The following is a 16,040-nucleotide window of genomic DNA, read 5'->3' on the forward strand; positions in this document are numbered from 1 at the left end:
TTTCTAAATTCCACATATATGCGTCAATACACGATATTTGTTTTTCTCTTTCTGACTTACTTCGCTCTGTATGACAGACTCTATGTCCATCCACATCTCTGCAAATGGCACAGTTTCATTCCTTTTTATGGCCGAGTAATATTCCATTGTATATATGTACCATGTCTTCTTTATCCATTCCTCTGTTGATGGACGGTTATCCATTTTAAATATAGTAGTGTGTACATGTCAGTACCAAACTCCCAATCTATCCCTCCCCCCGACAATTCTCCCCAGTAACCATAAGTTCATTCTCTAAGTCTGTGAGTCTCTTTCTATTTTGTAAATAAGTTCAATTGTATCATTTTTTTAGATTCCACATATAAGCAATAGCATACAACATTTGTCTTTCTCTGTCTTACTTAACTTCACCTAGTATGATAATCTTCGCTCTTTCTGGTTCATGTCCTAGGTCTCCTGTGGCTGACTTCCAGGCTCTGGCTTTCCCAAATGATTTCTATTTCTTTGCATTTTATTTTGTGTTGGAGGTATTTCCTCCTGTTGATCTTGAACCACATGTGGGTCTCAATGGCATCCCCTCTCTCCGCCGCTCATCTTGCCATTTTAAATTAGGAAATTTCAGAATGTCTGTTTCTGCTCCAAATTCATGTCTTTTACAGTTCTCATCAAATGTTTCTGTCTCCCTCTCCTTCTTCCTTTCACGCTCCTTCCTTTAAAGGCACCTGGATCATCTGTTCAGTCTGGTCTTCCTCCTTCAGGTTACTGGGAAACCCTGCACTTATTGAAATATTTTTGCCATGACTCAAAATTGCTTTCAACGGAAGCTCACTAGTCACACCAGAAAATGAGGATCAAAACTTTTAATCACACGTCATTTTGGGCCCCAAATTACATTATCCAGACATATTATCTTCACCTTCTTCACCAGACTTGGATGCGTCCTAAGAGAGAATCCATCTTCTGCTAGAGGATGCGACCATGACCCCATCAGATGATTGGAACCCTCTTGAGCAATGTCAGTGTCACTGTGGGAAATGTCAGAACGTCCTGGGGTGGCTGCTGTGACGACGGTCCCCACTGGGATGTTCAGACTCTGACACTGAATAGTCACACCTTGACAGCATTCTGTAAATGTGATGCTTTGTCATTGTGATGACTGTACGTACCTCTACCAGTTACGGGAAAATCTATTTACATATATACATATATATAACTGGATATTTTCCATTGGTGTCTTAATAATACTCCCCTAACTAAAATAACATATAGAAGACATTGATCCTAGTGGTTCCTTGCATGATATTTGACAATGATGGTATAGGTTATCAATCCTAACTTTAGTTATTTGCTTTAAATGTTAACTTGGTCATACCTTTACTTCTTTAATTTCAATCTAGCATGATCTAGGGCAATAATTTTCAATTAGAGATTCCCATCATATACTCATGTAGTTTTACTAATATATAGTTGTTCAGGATCTACTCCAGACCGACTGAATCTCATTACTTGATATTCTTGATATAGTCCTACCATATATGGTAAGAATATGCTTGTCATTCATAGCATATTGCATGGTACATATGCTTGGTATATTCACAGTATAGTTCTCTGGATAATTTTGTTGTATCAAGATTTTTCCTCTATTCATCCATTTTTATAAATTAGATAGAATGATTGCTGTTGTCTTTGAAAATAGATTTAGTGATTACATTTATATTTTGCCTAAAATTTTTTTGGAGTGACTTTATTACTTCATTTTGCATGCCACAGAAACAATCTAATTTTTTAACCTATCACTAAGTACTTTTTTAAAATTTTTTTGAGGTAACACTGATTTATAACACTGTATAAGTTTCGTGTATACATTACATTTCTACTTCTGTATATCCTACAACGTGCTCACCACCAGAAATTTAGTTTCCATCCATCACTATACAGTTGACCACCTTTACCTGTATTGCCCCCTCCCTCACCCATCCCCTCTGGTGACCACTACTCTGTTCTCTGTATCTACGTGTTTGGTTCTGTTTGTTCATTTATTTTGTTTGTTTGTTTGTTTGTTCATTAGTTTTTTATGTTGCATATATTGAGTGAAATCATACAGTATTTGTCTTTTTCCATCTAATTTATTTCACTTCACATAATACCTTCAAGGTCCATCCACATTGTCACAAATGGCAAGATTTCATCTTTTTATGGCTGAATAGTATTCCAGTGTGTGAGTGCGTGTGTGTGTGTGTGTGTGTGTGTGTGTGTGTGTATCACATCTTCTTTATCCATTCATCTATTGATGGGAACTTAGGTTGCTTCCATATCTCGGCTATTATAAATAATGCCACAATAAACATCAGGGTGCATGTATCTTTTAGAATTTGAATTCCTTTTTGAGGAATCTCCGTACTGTCTTCCATAGTGGCTGCACCAACTTACATTCCCACCAACAGTGTATAAAGGTTCCCTTTTCTCCAAATCCTCCTCAACACTTTTTACTTGTTGTCTTTTTGTTGACAGCCCTACTGACAGGTGTGAAGTGATATCACTTTATGGTTTTGATTCACATTTCCCTGATGATTAGTGATGTTGAGCATCTTTTCATGTAACTGTTGGCCAGCTGTATGTCTTCTTTGGAAAAAATGTCTATTCAGGTCCTCTGCCTATTTTTAATTGGGTTGTTTACTATATTTAAAATGGATAGCACAGGGAACTATATCCAATATCTGGGGATAAACCATAATGGAAAAGAATATAAAAAAGGAATGTCTGTATGTGTATAACTGAGTCACTTCGCTGTACAGCAGAGATTGGCACAACACTGTAAATCAACTATACTTCAATAAGAAAAATAAAACAAAATAATGATGCTCATTGAATCAGATATGACCAGATGCTTGTGAAGAACTGAGGTTAATTTTATGGAGTCAATGCTTACTTACAAAGCTCTCTTGGGAAAACTGGCCTGGTACTTGGCCTGGTACAGCCTGCCTAAGATAAGAAAACTGTTCTACAAGCAATAATGCTGCTTATAATGCTTAATATCATTTTATAAGCCTACATTTTCTCCATAACAGTCAAGAGTATCTATTTTTAGCTTGAACAAGATTGATTTCCTTGCTGACACTTCTCCACAATGTTGTTTGCTACAAAACGATACCGTGACAAATAATATCGCTTCCATAAATCATCAAGTGTCTGTCTTCCCAAAGGATACTTGAAGGACTTTGCCGCAAGTACACACCAACACCTATAAACCCGAGCAATGCTGACAGCACCAAAGGTTCTAGCATGGGCTGTGTTGCTAATTAGTGGAGTATCTTTGTGCAAATCACCTAAACTTCTTGGGCTTCGAGTTCCTCCTTTGTGAAGAGAAGGCTCTGAACTGGATGTTAAGTCCCTCTAGGCTGAGCTCTATAATTCCATGGCCACCCCTTTCTTCTACTTGGTCAAAAAGAATTTCACGCAATAGGACAAAACCTAAGCACAAACCAGGGTGAGATCTAAAATCTGAGATTTGGTAATTTTTTTAACGGGACAAGATGACGCAGAGCAGAGGGTGAGATAGAATTACATATATTAGGGTGGCTGTGTCTCAAAACATAATGAAAAAAGCAAGGTGCAGAAAATTCCAAAAAAATATGATACCAATTAAGCATTAAAAATACAAAACAACACATGTACTGCTTGTGGAGATGAATACCTAGTTTTATATATAGTCTTAAAATACCCATGATGTTAGTGGCCCCTAAGGAGCAAGGGAAACAAGGATGGGGAGAGAAACAAAGTGAGCTCATTGTTTCTCTGTAATGTGTGAGTTCTTTAACTAAAGCAAATATGATATCACCTTCATTTTGGCGAGGCATATCTATGAATACTTGCTAAATGAGTCCTTAACTTAATGGTTGTTAAACAGGAGTGTGCATCAGAATCAACCAAAGAGCTTTTTAAAAATGCAGATCCCTGACCCTCTCCCCTTATAATTCAGGGTCAGTAGGTCTGAAGCAGAACTCAAGCATCTTAATTTTTTAAAAACTGTCCAAGTGATTCTTTTGCAGAGCAGCCTATAATACAATACTAATATTTAAGATAAAATTAAACAAAAGATACAAATGGTCATAACAGCATTATTCATAATAGTCCCAAAGTGGAAACAACCCAAGTGTCCGTCAACTGATGAATCAATAAATAAAATATGGTCTATTCATACAATGGAATATCATTCTGCCATAAAAAGAAAAGAAGTACTGACACATACTACTACATAGATGAACCTTGACAGCATTATGCTAAGTGAAAGAACCTGAAGCAAAGAACAAAATATTGTATGATTAGTCCAGGAGGCCCAGCAGTCAAATAAGAGGAATTTCAAAAAGAGCAAAGAAAAGAAAATGGGAAAAGAATGACCACAGAAATAGTACCTCAAACATCTTCCAGAACTGAAGGACATTACTTTCCAGATTTAAAAAAGGCCCAGCAAGTGCCCAGCACAAACAAGGAAGAAAAGACCATTCCAAGCACCTCATCGTACAACTTCAAAGCAAAAGAGAGGAACCTAAAGTCTCCCAGGAATGAGAGAAACAAAAACAGACACAAACACAGGGTCAGTAGACAGACTGGCACCAGGTTTCTCAACAACAGCCCTGGAAACTACTAAGAATATGGACCCGCAGCTTTCCCATACTCAGCAGAAGTGATGTCTGGCCTGGAACTCAGCACCTTAGCACACCGCCAAAGAAAAGTCATCCATGAGGGATGAAGGCAGGACCTACCATTTTCTGTAATAACCCTTGTAGCACTACTTGACCTTTTCAAAATTATACACATATTAATTGGATAAAAATTAAATTTTAATATTCAAAAAAACAGTCTTTTCATAAGAAATGAAGATACGTATTGGGGTACAAAGATGCACTTAAGATAAAAACTCATTACAGTACAGTCCCTCTTCAGAGCACAACAGAACCAGAAACCAAATTGTAAAATAGAATCTGATGGTCCTAAAATCAAGGAGGTTAAACCCTCTCATTGCTGATTCAATCCATCAGCAATTCTTACCAATTCTTCCTCCAAAACAGACACTTAAATCATCCACTTCTGTACTGTTCTATCCTCACCACCCTAGTCCACGCCACCATGACATCTCATCCGTCTTACTATAGTAATTTGTACCACTTCAATCCATTCATCCAATTGTAGCCAAAAAGAGTTTTAGACAAGGAAATAAAATTACTCCTCTGCTTAAAACCCTTACAATGTCTTAACGGCCCCTAAGATAGACTCCAGAGCACTGCTGTGGCCCATGGGCCACCCACCTGCTGCTCCCACCTCCCATGGTGCCCCTTCCCTCTTCACGCCGGCAACTCAGGACTCAGGGCAGTCATGGCAGGTCTTAGGAATCCCCAAGCCCTTTCCTGCCTTTGCATTTGCTCTTACCTTTGCCTGAAACACTCTTCCCTCCACCCTTCCTTTCCTTCTTCAAGACCCAAGTGACCTGAGTGTCCCCACCAAGAAATATATCTTAACACTAAGGTACCATCTCTTAAACATAATAACTAAACTAACGTGACCCAGTTAACAAACTCCTATACCAAATAAAAAAGATCAAATTGCATGTAATAGCTTTTAGCACTTTTTTAAATGGCTAATAATGTGTATGAGATATGTTGCATTTAAGTTGACCAAAGCCAGAAAGGTATTTCATTAAAGGGGAAATACCTTTATTTCCTGGTATAGAACCATTATCCCCTTATAGAACATTAACCAACTGTAAAATCTAAATGTTACCATTTGGAGAAGGAATTCGTGTTACACCTGCATGTGTTAACCTAAGCACTAAGAGACCTCAGGTGTCATTACCTGAAGAATGTGGACGCATGGAAGATAGCACATCCACATGCCTCTGAGACACACCCATCTCTATAAGGTAGGATTTTTAGTTGTGTCTCCTACAGTGAGAATTAATTGGGACTCAGTCATCACAAAGCTCTTTTGAAATGAAGCTGGGCTCAAACAGATTAGTTAAGAAATAAATGAATTAGACAAATGTATGCTTGTCTTGTATCTAAGGAAAGTCATGTATGAGATGCTTGGTAGAGGTGAGGAATGCAGTGAAGGTAAGGAACAAAACCAGGTGATCTCCACCAGACATTCAAATTCATGGTATTTGCTTTATTAGCATAATTCTTTATTTAATTGATATAATTATACATAATCAAAGATGAAACAACACCAGAGGGAAAAAGAAGCCTGATGAAATTTATCTTGTTCTTGAGTCTAGATCTTACTTTTTCCCTCTTCATCAGACAAAAAAAGCAAAATTCAATTCATTTTCAATAGAAATAATTAATATAGGAGTACATATCATGATAAAATTAACTAACATAAGCTGTCATGAGAAATTCATAACAAAATAATTTCATAGACACAACCTGAGAATTTATACTTTTACATATTTAATTAACACACTTAAGATTATTGAAGGCAATGATATTTCTTAGGTATTGTAAAGCTTACTATAACAAGGTGTAAACAGAGCAAAAATAATAAAAGCATAGTTTTGAAACATGCTTTAGTAGAAACCATGCATTATCTCCATGCATAAGACTTCATCAGAATAAGAAGTGTATTAAAATCATGGTAATTTAAAGATCATCACTTATTAAACAGTGTCGGTGCTGATTTTATCCTCACTTCTTATGACCTATATTGGACCCCAAGGGGGTGTTCAAGCTTACCTTTGAGCCTGGAGGGGGAGCCAAGCCAAGGAAGGAATAAATAATATTCTCTTCTTTTGCAGAGAAGAACGAGTCAAAATCCTTGAAGCAAAGAAAAAGAATGATTAAACCCAGTGTACACTTGTGAGCCAGTATATTGACATAAGTTAATATTTTTTATTTATTAGTCATTAAGTGAGGAGCTAACACAAAATGTTATCCCCATTTGCCTTGCCAAAATGATCAAGCCCAAATTTAGGAAATTGAACCATGAAGTTTACATTTGTTTTTTATACACCTTCATTGTGCCTATTACAGTACAGTGAGAACACACACACACACACACACAAATTGTTCCTGCTCAGGAATTGCTGACAACACGCAAACATACATACTAAGGAAGAACCTAGGGGCAGGACAGGAATAAAGACGCAGATGTTGAGAATGGACTTGAGGACATGGGGAGGGGGAAGGGTAAGCTGGGATGAAGTGAGAGAGTGGCATGGACTTATATACACTACCAAACGTAAAATAGATAGCTAGTGGGAAGGAGCCGCATAGCACAGGGAGATCAGCTCAGTGCTTTGTGACCACCTAGAAGGGTGGGATAGGGAGGGTGGGAGGGAGACACAAGAGGGAGGAGATATAGGGATATATGTATATGTATAGCTGATTCACACCATTGCAGAGCAGAAATTAACACACCATTGCAAAGCAATTATACTCCAATAAAGATGTTTTTAAAAAAAACATACATAGTGGAAGGCTTCTCTAAAAGTTTCACATCTTTAGCTGGTTTTCTTATAATTTGACCCTATGGATTTGGATCCTAATCAGGGTCCAAACAACACAGGACTAAAACAATTAAACCAACACAGGATTTCTCTGCTGTTATTATAGTAGCTTCTAAAGGCCCAGACCTGTCTCAGACCCTTCTGATATCAGGAGCCACAAGACTACGGAGGGTTTAGAAAGGCGCTTGTTTTGCCAAAATGGGAAAAACCGCACAGCGATCTGAAACCTGGTAGCAGATAGAAACAGGAAGCTCAGTGAAACTACACTCCCATGCCAGACCACATCCAGGACAGTGCTTCACCAGGTGGGTCCAGCCCTAAACCAACTCTCCAGTAGTGTAGTTGTCAATAGCTTGGAAGAGTTTCATTTTTTATCATTAAACATAAAAGATACTCCCTGGGCACTTTCTTACTGCCAATCTTTGTCATTGGGGCTGTGATGCAATTTCAACAGTGTTGCCAAAAGGCTCAGAAGGTACAGGGTTAGTCTGGCCTGAACTGAAAAGGACACTCAAACCAACGTGGTCATGTTATTGCCTACCCTCCTCTCATGAGTGTTAAGAGCTTAAAACAAAAGACAGGCCACCTATATTGAGAAGAAAATGTTATGTACTTCTCGTGTGTTCATCTTAGCCTAAGATTTATTTTCCTAGCTGTAGCCCTGATTCTCTCAGTGATTAATTTTCTTCTTTTGTACTGAATGTATTTTTGTAAACTGCCTCAAATATTAGCTGGGGGAAATATAGCATGGTAAGTGATTCTTTGGTATCAGAAATTCTCACTAATCCCCAGAGCACACACTTACTAGGTTGTTGTTAAAGATTACATGATAGAATTCATTAGTAGTATAGCACTAGTAAGTAGGTAAAAGGTAATACAGTAAATTTATGCCAGCTTCTTAAAATTCCATAGATAAATATCTGACGATCTCTAGTTGTCAACTCTAGAAGCTTTCAAGTCAAGATAAGTTTTCTTATAATTGAACAGATTGTGTTTTGCTTCAACTTAAGTCCATATAGCTTCTTCAGAATTTCAGAGGACTGAAGAACAGTTTGTCCATATTTTTTACTTGATGTTAACAAATAGATATAGAAAATAATGAGTATGAAGTGGTTTTTCAACTTCCAGTTACATTATTGTGGCAGATTCGATGCCCTAAAACACCATCTTGAAAAAAAATTTTTTAAGCCAGATTAAGAAAAAAAGTATAAATGTATTGCTAAGCTGGTACCGGAAAAAAAAAAAAAGAAAAAGAATGAGAAGGTCTAACACACATCTTATAGGAGAAGCTAACAGAGACAATGGGGGGAAAGCCATACTCAAACACATACGGCTAATAATCTTCTAGACTTGCTGAAGACACCAATCCTTAGACTCAGGAAGCCCAAAAATAATCCTAAACTGGATAAATAAGAACTCTAGGGAATTCCCTAGTGGTCCAGTGGTTAGGACTTGGCGCTTTCACTGCCACGTGGCAAAAAAAACCCTCTAAATCTAGACACATCCTAGAGAAAGATTATAAGGCAGCCCATGGAGGGAGGGGTAGAAGGGAGGGGAAAAGGAAAACGTTTCCCCCCACCAAAGTATGGCATTAGATTGACAACTGGCTTCTCAATAGCAATGCAGAAGTCAGAAGAAAGTAAAATAATTTCAACATGCTTACAAAAAAAATAACCCTCGACTCAGAATTCTAGACTTAGTGAAACTATTTTTCATACATGAGTGAAATAAAGACACTTGTCTGGAAAAATGTCTTTTTTTTTTTCTTTTTGCAGTATGTGGGCCTCTCACTGTTGTGGCCTCTCCTGTTGTGGAGCACAGGCTCCAGACGCACAGGCTCAGCGGCCATAGCTCACGGGCCCAGCCGCTCCACGGCATGTGGGATCCTCCCGGACCGGGGCACGAACCCGTGTCCCCTGCAGTGGCAGGTGGACTCTCAACCACTGCGCCACCAGGGAAGCCCAAAAATGTCTTTTTTAAACAAAAAAAATTTAGAGGATTTACCACCAACAGACCCTCACTTAAAGAAACTCTTATAGGACACATTTAGGCAGAAGGAAAAGGATTCCAGGTGGATTATCTAAGATGCAAGAAGAAATAATGAGCAAAGATATTAATAAATATGTGGGTAAATCTAAATCTAAACAAACCTTGACTATAAAAACAACAAGTAGAAATGTTGTGAGGTGGTATAATGGCCAACAAATTAAAATACTAAAATAACCGAACACATGTAAATAGGGAAAGGGTGATTAGGGTTAAAGTAAAGATACAATCTTACCTAATTTAAATTAAGTATGGTTGTTAAAATAACTAAAGTAACCACTAAGAGAACAGGTAGCTTATATTAAGTAAACGGAGAAATATAATTAGGAAAAAAGACTTCAGTCAAAATAAAGTCAAGAAAAGATGAAAAAAGAAAGAAACTGCAGGGTTTCCCTGGTGGCGCAGTGGTTGAGAGTCCACCTGCTGATGCAGGGGACACGGGTTCGTGCTCCAGTCCGGGAAGATCCCACATGCCGCGGAGCGGCTGGGTCCATGAGCCATGGCCACTGAGCCTGCATGTCTGGAGCCTGTGCTCCACAACGGGAGAGGCCACAACAGTGAGAGGCCCATGTACCGCAAAAAAAAAAAAAAGAAAGAAAGAAAGATAGAAAGAAACTGCAAAAGTTGGAAAAATAAAAAGTACATAACAAAATAATAGAAGTAACTCCAAATATATCTAAATCTCAATGCATGGGTCAAAAAAGAAATCATATTATGGACTACAAATGTTCTAGAAACAACAATGAAAATATTGCATATCAAAATACATGGAATGAGCTAAAGAAGTACTCAGAGGGCAATTTATAGCCTTAAATACCTACATTAGAAAAGAAAAAAGCTTTAAAAGTAGTGAGTCAAGCATTAAAGTTGAGGGAAAAAAGAAACCAAAGAGTATGGAAGGAAAAAATAAAGACGAGCAGAGATTTAGCAAATAGGAAAAAAATTATATATAAATAGATAGAGATGTATATAGATAGAGATCAGTAAGAATCAATAAGACAAAAAAAATTGAAAGTTGCTAAGAGACTAGATCGCATAAGTTCTTACCACAAGGAAAAAATGGTAACTATATGAAGTGATAGGTGTTAACGAAATTTATTGTGGTAATCACTTTGCAGTATATACGTATATCAAATCATTGTGTTGCACACCTAAAACTAATACAATGTTATATGTCAATTACATCTCAATTTTTAAAAACGGGTAAATTTTTTAATAATTATTTTAATTTTTTTAAATCACCAGTTATGTCATCCAATTGTTTCATCCACATTTATTAAAAACTCCATCCTTTCCCCATCTATCTGCCATGCCAGCACTGTCATAACCAGTTGTGTATTGTGTGGGGCTCTATTTCCGGACATTAGGTCTACCTGTCTATTTATCCTTCAATATCACACTGTCTTCATGATCACAGCTTTATAATGAGACTTGCTTATTTTCTGCCTCTTCTTGCTATTCTTAGACCTTTCCTTTTTCATTTTAGGTAAATTATCTTGCTTGGTTCTACAAAAATTCTTTCTGGGATTTTGATTGAAAAAGTATCGGATCTATAGATCAATTTGGGAAGAATTAGGATCTTTAAGATACTACCTTTTTTGGGCTTCCCTGGTGGTGCAGTGGTTGAGAGTCCACCTGCCGATGCAGGGGACACAGGTTCATGACCCGGTCTGGGAAGATCCCACATGTCGCGGAGCGGCTGGGCCCGTGAGCCATGGCCACTGAGCCTGTGGGTCCAGAGGCTGTGCTCCACAACAGGAGAGGCCACAACAGTGAGAGGCCCGCATACCACAAAAAAAAAAAGATACTACCTTTTTATAGAGATGGTCAACCCAAGGATATGTTCTATAGCATCATTTATTTAAGTCTTCCATAACATTTAAATTTTCTCCAGACATCTCTTGTTAGATTCTTTTGGAGGGACTTCACATTTTTTTTGCTCTTCTTAATTATGTGTATATATATATATCATATATATAATATATATTATGCTTGTCCTTTTTCCATCATAAGGAAAAGGCAAAAACTCAATAGAAAAATGTTCTAAATATATACAGAAGAGGACACACAAACATGAAGAGCTACGCAATCTCTTTACTAACAGCCACAGTTAAAGGATGCCTCCTGTGGGGCCTCCCCTGAGCTGCCACAGGGAGCCAGAGCAGATGGTTTAGAACATTTTTTAAATGGGAGAGGGGTTGAAATAGAGTTGATGGATTATTTTGTTAAGGAGGAAAATATTTTTAAATTATCAGCCACTGTCACCATCTTTTTTCATAAAATTGAAAAATATATTTTACCAAAAAAAATGTGGTAAAAATGTGCAACTCGCAAAGGTTCTACTCCACTTGACCCCAGTCCTGACTCCCAGGACCTAGAGGTAAGGTCAGATCAAAACAACAACCAGGGTTTCCCTGGTGGCGCAGTGGTTGAGAGTCCGCCTGCCAATGCAGGGGACACGGGCTCGTGCCCCAGTCCGGGAAGAACCTACATGCCGCGGAGCCGCTGGGCCCATGATCCACAGCCGCTGAGCCTGCGCATCTGGAGACTGTGCTCCGCAACGGAAGAGGCCACAACAGTGAGAGACCCGCGTACCGCAAAAAAAAAAAAAAAAAAAAAAACCTTCTTAGAGTGACTGGAACTGTGGGGGTGATCTCACCCGTGCTTCAAACATCCACGAAGCTGTCTTCCCTCTCCTGGAATCACTGCCATCATTAGTTGCGAAGTGTGACCATCCCTCAGCTCAGCTTTAAAAAACTCTTTGTATTGTCTGTTAGAGCTAAACAACTGAGAGTGATGACCTAGGTCATGAAGGTGAAGCCCTCGTGAATGGAATTAGTGCCCTTTATGAGGAGACCCCCCAGAGCTCCCTCACCCCTTCCATCATGTGAGGACAAAGCAAGAAGGCACCAGCTGTGAAACAGGTGGCCCTTATCAGAACTCAACCACGCTGACACCTCGATCTTGGACTTCCCAGCCTCCACAACTATGAGAAATAAATTTCTCTTGTTCATAAGCCACTAAGTCTGTGACATTTTCTTATAGCAGCTTGGACAGTCTAAGACACACACCAGTGTCCACTCTGAAGCAATGAAAATGAATAAACTAGGAACAACACCAATCAACATGGTTGTATCTTTGAAATATGTTGGTGAAAGAAGCAACTCAAAAAATACAGATAGTATGAGTCCATTTATATAAAGCTCAAAAATAGGCAAAACTAAACAATGTATTCCTTGGGTGTGTATACATGGGAGATGGGAGAAAAGGAAAGAAATGGTAAACACAAAATTCACTACCCTGGCTCCCTCTTGTGCAAAGGGACCTGGACACGATCAGGGAGAAGCACACAGTGTGCTTTTAAATTTCTGGAGATATCATGCTACTCAAACCGATGGTGTGCACATGGTTGTTCATTTTTATTATCCCTCTTGAAACTACATATTTTTTATCATCTATGGCACATTTCATAATAAAGTTTTAATAACATAAAATAGCTTGTTCAAGACTTGTGGTTGCCAAGGGGGAGGGGGTGGGGGAGGGAAGGATTGGGAGTTTGGGGTCAGCAGATGCCAACTAGTATATATAGAATGGATAAACAACAAGGGCCTACTGTAGAGCACAGGGAACTAGATTCAATACCCTGTGATAAACTATAATGGAAAAGAATATATATGTATAACTGAGTCACTTTGCTGTATAGCAGAAACTAACACAACATTGTAAATAAATTATACTTCAATAAATTTTTTTAAAGGCAAGGAAAAATTGCCCATAATGACAAAACAAAAAGTAACATTTATTAACGTGTTGGTATATGTACTGTCAAAGTTATATATAAGATATAATAAAATTGTGATCATACTGAAAAAGAAATTTTAATTAAAAAATAAAATAAAATAGCCTGTTCAGTAACATCAGTGTGTTGAGAACGCCCTCCCCCTGCCCTAATTGGGCGGGCATCCTGTCCTCTCTTGAATTCCTGAGTCCCCACAGATACTTGCCTCTCTGCTGAATGGTCAAGATCCCCTTCGGCTGCTGCATCCAGGCCCAGGCAGGCACCCCAGCCCTCACCTAGGCGAAAATGCACAGACTCCAACTTGGCATCAACAGACAAGTTGGCTACCTCCTGTTAGTGTTTTTCTGCCAGGAGGGTGACCCGGCCTCCACTGTGCTGGTTTCCCGGTGGTGTGCCCTTTCTGTAGCCAACAGTTGTCTGCCATGCCCTCACGATAACATCTTCATCTATTCTGCCCAGAGCAGCAGGGGTTCAGGCTGGCAGGGACATGACGGTACTCAGAACTACTTGTGACACCCAGCCTTCTCACTGCCCTGGTGCAGAGAAAGCCACTGCTTGCCCTTGAGGTCCCCTCTCCCTGCTGCCATCATCAGGTATGGCATATAGGTGACCATTCAAGAATCCAGAGTCCAGTGATTCAACTTAAATGGTAGCATTATTCTGACAGTCCACATTTCAATCATGTGGAAAGATACATTGACCGTCCAGATTTATGCCATTTTATTTTTTTAAAGCAGGTTTATCACTTTCTTTTTTATTTAATTTTTATTTTATACTGGAGTATAGTTGATTTACAATGTTGTGTTAGTTTCAGGTGTGCAGCAAAGTGATTCAGTTATACATACACATATATCCATTCTTTTTCAGATTCTTTTCCCATATAGGTTATTACAGAATATTGAGTAGATTTATGCCATTTTAAACCTGACATATCCTTCATAACATTTTAAGTCTCCTTTCAAACTCAGAACCTACAATACAAATAGTCATTTTTACCTACTTTCTGAAAACAAAGTCCTTTGCCTCATTAATGAACTTTTGTTAAGAATATCCACAGACTGCAGAAAAGCAAATTTAGCAAAGATGCTAGTAGGAAAAACTTCTAATACCTCTCTGAAGGCAGAACTGAAAAGAATTAAAAACAGTTAAACACAAAATAATTTGTATGCTTATCTCATTAGAGCCATACTTGTAATAGGAAAATACATCTTAAAAATAGAAGCCTTTTTTCTTACTTGGGAATTCTTTTCTTCTTCTTCCACAATTAAAATGAAAAGCATTGCTAGATCACAGCAAAACAGAATAAAAATGCCTTTGAGGTTTTATTTTTATAGCAGAAAATAACTGCAGAACTTTTACCCTGGAAGTTAACATAGGTTGAAAGAAAATGCTTCAATATTGTTTCTACCGTAACTAGCCTTGATTGAAAAGGACAGTTAAAATAAGCAAAAGTAAGAGGTTTTAAATCCTACTTCCACTGGAAAAGTACTAGAAGAAAACATGAGATGATTCCTTTGATGATTTTAGGGTGCAGAACAATTTTCTATACAACACAGGAACCACTTTTTTAAAAAAGATTAATAGATCTGTCTACACAAAAAAAATTTAAGTCCTGCATTCCAAAAAAATCACTTTAAAAAGTCAAAAGACAAAGAAGAAACATGGGGAAATATTTGCAACATGGTAGTGATGGGGCTACTTTCCTTCAAAAGTAAAGACTCTTACAAACCAGTAAACGTTACCTAAAACCAAATAGAAAAATAGTAAGTCATAGAAAAAAACACAGAGAGCTTATAAACAGAGAAAAAGATGTTCAGCCTCACCCATTAAGACAGAAATCCAAGTCAAAGCAATAAGAACACATTTTTCACTTAACAGATTGGCGAAGATCCAAAAGTGTGCATATAGAGTGTTGTCAAAGTCACAGGGAAACAGCCACACTCAAATTACGTTTGAAAATGTAAATTGGTGCAACTATAGTCCAGGTTTAATATCTATTGAAGGGTGAGAAGTGTATATGTTGTAACTCAGCACACCTTCTAGGAATTTATCCTATACATATACTCAGACTGAATACAAAGCACTGTACCCATAAAGGGGTTTCCTGCAGCATCGTTTGTAGCTGAGAAAGACTGGAAACAACCTGAATGTTCCCCATTAGAAGACTGTGCCAATAAATTATGTAACATCCAATGGAATGTTTTGCAGCCACTAAAATAAACAGTATATGATCCAACAATCCCACTCCTGGGCATATATCTGGAGAAACACATGGCTTGAAAAGATACATGCACCCCAATGTTCATTGCAGCATGGTTTACAGTAGCCAAGACATGGAAGCAACCTAAATGTCCACTGACAGATGAATAGATAAGGAAGATGTGGTACATATATACAATGGAATATTACTCTGCCATTAAAAAGAATGAAATAATGCCATTTGAAAAATGACAAATACTGAATCGATCAATCAATAAATAATAACATTAAAAAATTAAAAATGATACAAATGAACTTATTTATAAACAGAAATAGACTCACAGACATAGAAAACAAACTTACGGTTACCAAAGTGGACAGGGAGGGAGGGATTTTAAAAAAAAAAGAAATAGTGCCATTTGCAGCAACATGGATAGACCTGGAGATTATCATACTAAGTGAAGTAAGTCAGACAGAGAAAGACAAATATCACAT

General features: G+C 37.9%; 1 protein-coding gene across 2 annotated transcripts in view; it reads right to left on the minus strand.

The window, feature by feature from the left end:
• Positions 1-16,040, minus strand: part of LOC308617831 (adapter SH3BGRL-like) — a 61,430-nt gene that overhangs the window by 33,009 nt on the left and 12,381 nt on the right. For both annotated transcript variants that reach the window (XR_014015940.1, XM_081235228.1), the window contains exon 3: positions 6,729-6,809. Coding sequence is in view for 1 of the 2 variants with exons in the window: in XM_081235228.1 (XP_081091354.1) it covers positions 6,729-6,809 (81 nt within the window). In the remaining variant the exon portion in view is untranslated. The remainder of the gene's footprint in view (positions 1-6,728; positions 6,810-16,040) is intronic.

The sequence above is a fragment of the Mesoplodon bidens genome (assembly GCF_964165515.1).
Source record: "Mesoplodon bidens genome assembly, chromosome: 5".
Lineage (NCBI taxonomy): Eukaryota > Metazoa > Chordata > Mammalia > Artiodactyla > Ziphiidae > Mesoplodon > Mesoplodon bidens.